This window comes from Prionailurus bengalensis, chromosome A3 (genome assembly GCF_016509475.1).
Source record: "Prionailurus bengalensis isolate Pbe53 chromosome A3, Fcat_Pben_1.1_paternal_pri, whole genome shotgun sequence".
Taxonomy (NCBI): domain Eukaryota; kingdom Metazoa; phylum Chordata; class Mammalia; order Carnivora; family Felidae; genus Prionailurus; species Prionailurus bengalensis.
In genome coordinates this window covers 134,502,590-134,508,589 of record NC_057354.1, presented here as the reverse complement: position 1 = coordinate 134,508,589, position 6,000 = coordinate 134,502,590, and the positions used below count along the sequence as shown (strand labels likewise).

Genomic DNA, 6,000 nt, shown 5'->3' with positions numbered 1-6,000 from the left:
GAGATCGTGACCTGGCTGAAGTCGGACGCTTAACCGACTGCGCCACCCAGGCGCCCCTGAAACAGCATTTTAAAGGGAATTTCGCATTGGGCTTGCTGAGACCGACGTACGAGGAACTTGGGCCTTTTTTTTTTTTTTTTTAATCATCAACTTCTTCAGCCTCGTAATCCCCTTAAAATGATCTTTAAATGGACGGGGAACCGGGTGGCGTGCCGGTCGAATTCAACGCGATCGGGCCGACTGGACGCTGCCATGGCAGCTGAAGAAAGAAACCACAAAACTTTCCCCATATTTAGCAGTTTTACTACATCAGGGTACAGAGATGATCCTGGGAGAAGACACTGCCTTCATCAACTCGGCGAGTGTGTAAAGGAATAGCGTACAACGCTCATTACGAACCAGCCCAGAGCCTGGCTGTTGGGATAATGAGGCTGGCACGGATGTTAACATACGGTGTCCTTGGAAAAAGCTAGGAATGCGTCAGTATCACAGAGCCGCAATGTCCAAGAATCACAAGTAATAATTTGAGAATCCCAAAGATGTTTGTTTACATTGGCTATTATTGTAAAATAGTCAAAGTATAACATCATGAACCAAAATAGTGTCAAAACAAAATCTGTTCCACTGTGGCACGTATGTGACAGAAACACAGGCACACAAAGTACATCAAAAGGCCCGCACCGTGGGGGGGCTCGGCATGAAATCATTTCCAGACTTAATATCGGAGGCGAGGTGGTTAAGCGAACGCTGTCCGGAGCACAGTCGTAGGCAGCTCCCCGGGGCCAGGCCCTCAGCAGATTTCTCGGCGGGTTCGGGAAAGCGTCCACCTCCATGCTCCAGAGTAAAGTGACTTGGTTTTCTGAAAGCGACATCCACCTCAGCACCCACCACCAAACCGCCTGGCCGAAGAGATACCCTGGGGCAGGCACATGGCTCGGGCGGGCGTCCAAGAGACAGGCTGGCCCACCAGCCGAGAAATTAATGATTAATTGAAGGGGAAAATGCAGGTTCCCCACTACTAAGCTTTGCTTCTTTTCTGATCTGCCCCCTTCCTTTTTCTTAAACGCGAAGAAGGTGAAGATTGAGGGAAAAGGTAAACAGGGGACTTACAAATATTACATTTTTCTCGGGTTTTCCGCTGTCTTGTATTCCTAGGGAAATGGGATTTTCAAAACACAGCTGATTTACTGTAGTCCTCAGTTAAATCAGAATTATGTGTGAATTAACTGGAAGGTATTTAAATAAGCTGCAAACTTTAGACTGCAGGAAGAACTTCCTACAGATTTACAGAGGGAAAAAAGGAAAAAAAAAAAAAAACCCAAAACCTGAAGCTGCATCCAGTACTAGGGCTGGAAGGATTTCAAACCTCATACATAACAATTTTTTTTTAAGTGGGAAGACTTCGGTCAACGGCTAGAGCCACCTCCCTTTCGCAAAACTTAAAAAATACTATCAGTGCTGGAATGTGGCACGAGAAATCAGATTTGTGCATAATTAATCACATTACTTTGCCACCCACACTGCAAGGCACAGACCGGCAGCCTCTCAAGGGCAGTGTATGTAAATACAGCTTCGCTGTGCAAATGTTCCTAATGATTTCCGATTAATAGGATCATTATAATAGCCCTGCCTGTTCTAGAAAAGGAACCCCGAAAGTGTCCTGCCTCTCAGAGCTCCATAGCGATCAGCACGGTTTCCAAGAAGTACTCCATTTTACTGAGGTTACAATAATGCCTCCCGTGTTGCTCCGAGTTGCACGATCCCACACTAAACCTGTCGTGGAGGGCGCGCGTGGGTGCTTTTTGTTTTGCTTTGCTTTGTTTTGTTTTGTTTTGACACAGCCTAGCCTCATCTGGAGACCGAACTCTACGCGCGTCTCTCGTCAATGGCAAACTTCTTTGCGTTTTCACTTTCTTCAGCAGTGCTTTCCATCCGATGACATTCCGCGGGTCGCAGTGAACGGTGACTTTCCCTCTGCTGTGCAGAGCCTGCCGGTGTCGCTGTGGTTTTAGGGCTGCTGAAACCTCCAGGGTGTGGAAGGCTCCGTCAAGGGACACCCTAGAGCGAGGGTACTGCCTCGCCCCTGGAATTAGAATAAAGATGCACATTTGGACTCCTGGGGTCCCCCCCCCTTCCCCTCCTCCCCCTCCTCCCCCTGGCCTCCACCGTCCTCCCCTCCTCCGCGGCCCTCTGCTCCGCTCCTGCCTGGCGCTTACTGTACTCTATTTACCACCCCAGCTGGGCTCGCGCCCGCCCCGCCCACACCGCGGGGATTGGCTGCGAACGCGGAAGGACCGAGCGCTCGCCCCGCGCCCGCGCCCGCCAATGGGGGCGCCCGCGCGGCCTGATGGACGCGCCGGCTTCCACCAATGGGAACGCAAGGAACCCGGATCGTGTGCCCCCGGCGAGTGCCGATAAAAGCCGCCCCGCCAGGCTCCCGGCTTCATTCTGAGCCGAGCCTGGTGCCCAGCGCAGGAAGCTCCGCAGGCGGCGGCGGCCTGAGCTCCTGGGCAGCCCGCTCCCTCCCGGTCTCTCCTTCCCCGCGCGGTCAGCATGAAAGCCTTCAGTCCGGTGAGGTCCGTTAGGAAAAACAGCCTTTCGGACCACAGCCTGGGCATCTCCCGGAGCAAAACCCCGGTGGACGACCCGATGAGCCTGCTGTACAACATGAACGACTGCTACTCCAAGCTCAAGGAGCTGGTGCCCAGCATCCCCCAGAACAAGAAGGTGAGCAAGATGGAAATCCTGCAGCACGTCATCGACTACATCTTGGACCTGCAGATCGCCCTGGACTCGCACCCCACTATTGTCAGCCTGCACCACCAGCGACCTGGACAGAGCCAGGCGTCCAGGACGCCGCTGACCACCCTCAACACGGACATCAGCATCCTGTCCTTGCAGGTAAGACCTGCTCCCGGTGCCCCCGCCCGCTGCCGCGCACCCCAGTCATCGCCTGGGCTGCCACTCGCAGACCCATTGTCGAGACGGCCGCAGTCCGTGACTTACCGATGAGCTAATTAACTAAAAAAAAAAAAAATTTTTTTTTAAAAAAAAGCAAATCTGGTATAGATCGAGCGGTGCGTGAAATTGCTGATAAGTTCTGACACGTTAATGCATCTGTCTTTGATTCGGATTGTAGCATAAAACGTGTTTAATGAAACTTGCTGTTCTATGGATTACTTTAAAAAAAAAAAAAGCCCTTTCTCCTTAAGATTGTCTAACATCGCCGTTTATCCCCTTTCTCTCGCAGGCGTCTGAATTCCCGTCTGAGTTAATGTCAAATGACAGCAAAGCGCTCTGTGGCTGAATAAACGGTGAGTGTTAGCTTGTGCCTCCCGTCCGGACACCGCCTCTTGGAGAGAGCGAGCGAGCGAGCGAGAGAGAGAGAGAGAGAGAGAGAGAGTTTTCATTTGTGTATCTGCAAAATTGGGGATTTTGTAAATGAATGTGTACTTAAGTCGTATTGCACGTAGCACACTGCCTGTGCCTACGAGCTATGAAGGGGCTTCTAGCTCTGATTACTCCAGATCACAGAACATTTTCCTTTTAAACGCAAAAAACAAAACAAAATACCAGTAACTTAAGTGTGAAGGCGGCTGGGGAAAATGCGCACTGGCTTCTGCCGCACACGGAACGCCTGGCTTTCTCGTACTGGTGCTCTGGTGCTATGAGGTACTAACCTCCACGTAATTAATCTTATCACCACAAATTCCGTAGAGATCCTCCTTCCCTAAAACTTCAGCCCTCCTGAGACTCGGCCAGCCCAGCACTGCCTGCCTGCGCCTCAGACCCTGTGATGTGGGATTCCGACTTCCCTATCTGTTAACTAAAGGGCTGTTTTCAATCAAATAATTGTTACAAGAAGCAGACTGGCGCCCGTGAGCACTGCTGTTGGAGATCCAACTAGGAGACTGCGTTGGGAAGTTTCTCCCCGGAGTCTCTGCTGTTTTAATGTTTAATTTTCGCTGTGGAGGCCGAGTGTGTGTGTTGCATCTGGACGCCAGGGTTTGCCCAATCTTTGAGTGTTTGGTGGTTAAATGTTCAAACTGCGGCTTCCTCGTGGCGCCAGTCTGCCCGCCTCTGCCCTTAGGTTCCGTTCTCCTAAAACACGCCTCTCCCCCAATCTTTTGCAGGTGGTCATGACTTTTCTTTTCTTTGCACAACAACAACAAGTCCGCAGGATCTTTTAACGCGCTGAACTTATTTTTCAACCATTTCACAAGGAGAACAACAAGTTGAATGGACCTTTTTAAAAAATGGAAGGAGAACTAAGAATGATCATCTTCCCCAGGGTGTTCTCTGACCTGGACTGTGATATTAGTTATTTATGAAAAAGACTTTTAAATGCCCTTTCTGCAGTTGGAAGGTTTTCTTTATATACTATTCCCACCATGGGGAGCGAAAACGTTTAAAATCACAAGGAATTTCCCAATTTAAGCAGACTTTGCCTTTTTTCAAAGGTGGAGCGTGAATACCAGAAGGATCCAGTATTCAGTTACTTAAATGAAGTCTTTTGGTCAGAAATTACCTTTTTGACGCAAGCCTACTGAATGCTGTGTATATATTTATATATAAATATATATATATATTGAGTGAAACCTTGTGAACTCTTTAATTAGAGTTTTCTTGTATAGTGGCAGAGATGTATATTTCTGCATACAAAGTGTAATGATGTACTTATTCATGCTAAACTTTTTATAAAAGTTTAGTTGTAAACTTAACCCTTTTATACAAAATAAATCGTGTGTTTATTGAATGGTGATTGCCTGCTTTATTTCAGAGGACCAGTGCTTTGATTTTTATTATGCTATGTTATAACTGAACCCAAATAAATACAAGTTCAAATTTATGTAGACTGTATAAGATGATAATAAACATGTCTGAAGTCAATACCTGAATTCTGAATGGTTTTTAAGATCTCTCTCTCTGTCTCCACTCGATTTAACCATCACTGCCACCACCCCCTGAGCCTTGGGACTTGTATGCAGAAGAAACTCCTTCTTATCAGATGTGTGCTCCGGGGCGAGCACTTTGGGGGCAAAGCGCTAATGTGTTTTAAGAGAGCTGACCGGGCTGGGGAGGCTGTAAACAGGTCTTAGTCCCGCAAGGAAATAGTAGTTCTGTGCCTTGGGGCTGAGTTTCAAACCAAGGAGTTGCTGTGGCAGTGACTCCTAGGAGTTAGAGCATTCACAATAAATGAGTCTGGAAGGACTACTTGGCTGAGTAGGTGTTCAGACACTTTTGGAGTACATGAAACCGCTTGTAGTTCGGGACATGACTTAAAAGAGTCAGGGGAAGGGCGGAAAGACCCCTGGGTGTTAACTGCTTGCTCCCAGTGACTGTTTGCCTGTAGGAACTCAAGCCGCAGTATGGCCCCGGGCGCTCCCGGCCTCCCCAAGCTTCCCCTGTACCTCCTCCACCTGGAGCTCGCCCAGGCTCCTGGAGACAGGGCCTGGGCGGAGCCCACTTTCCAAGACAGGTGGCCGTTAAATCGCCCTTCACCCTTGACTGCACCCCTGGACTGCCCTGGGAAGGAAAAGAGGGAGGGAGGGGAGAAAGGCCTTTTAAGTCACAGAAAAAGTACCAGCGCGCTGTTTCCATGTAGCGCTCACCTGGCAGCTTCTGGCTCCTGCTTTAAAACAGGTAGTTGACGCGGACAGATACTTAAAATTCGTACGTATGCGAAAATTCCCAAACTGGAAGGAAGACACTTCCTGAGGTGTGTGAGGGTGGGGTGGGAGGTTCTGGAAGGCCGGCCCGAGGTGGACGGGAGCGGAGAAGGAAGGTGGGGAGGACGGGCGGGTGGGGATGGGTGTCTCACCTGGGGCCACTTTCTCAGGCCCAGCCCAGCAGGTGTTTGGGTGGCGCCACCTTGTCTGCGCTGGCGGCGGTGGCGTTTCCGGCCCTGACCTGGAATCCGTCACGGAGAGCGCGGGGCCAGGTGCGGAGGGGCGGCCTCGGGCTCTCGGCCCAACCTCGCCCGGCTCCCGCGTCCTCTGC

General features: G+C 50.2%; 1 protein-coding gene across 1 annotated transcript; it reads left to right on the top strand.

The window, feature by feature from the left end:
• Nucleotides 1–2,433: 2,433 nt before the first annotated feature.
• On the top strand, nucleotides 2,434–4,890 carry ID2 (inhibitor of DNA binding 2). The gene is made up of 3 exons (XM_043604607.1): nucleotides 2,434–2,901; nucleotides 3,251–3,314; nucleotides 4,134–4,890. Exons 1-2 carry the CDS (start codon nucleotides 2,554–2,556, stop codon nucleotides 3,305–3,307), a joined length of 405 nt encoding a protein of 134 aa, XP_043460542.1. The 5' UTR covers nucleotides 2,434–2,553; the 3' UTR covers nucleotides 3,308–3,314; nucleotides 4,134–4,890.
• Nucleotides 4,891–6,000: the final 1,110 nt, after the last annotated feature.

Excerpts from the sequence above, each read along its gene's own strand:
- ID2 (XM_043604607.1), top strand. The coding sequence starts at position 2,554 with ATGAAAGCCTTCAGTCCGGTGAGGTCCGTTAGGAAAAACAGCCTTTCG. Across the intron at positions 2,902-3,250 it reads TCAGCATCCTGTCCTTGCAG|GCGTCTGAATTCCCGTCTGA; the intron begins GTAAGACCTGCT and ends TTTCTCTCGCAG.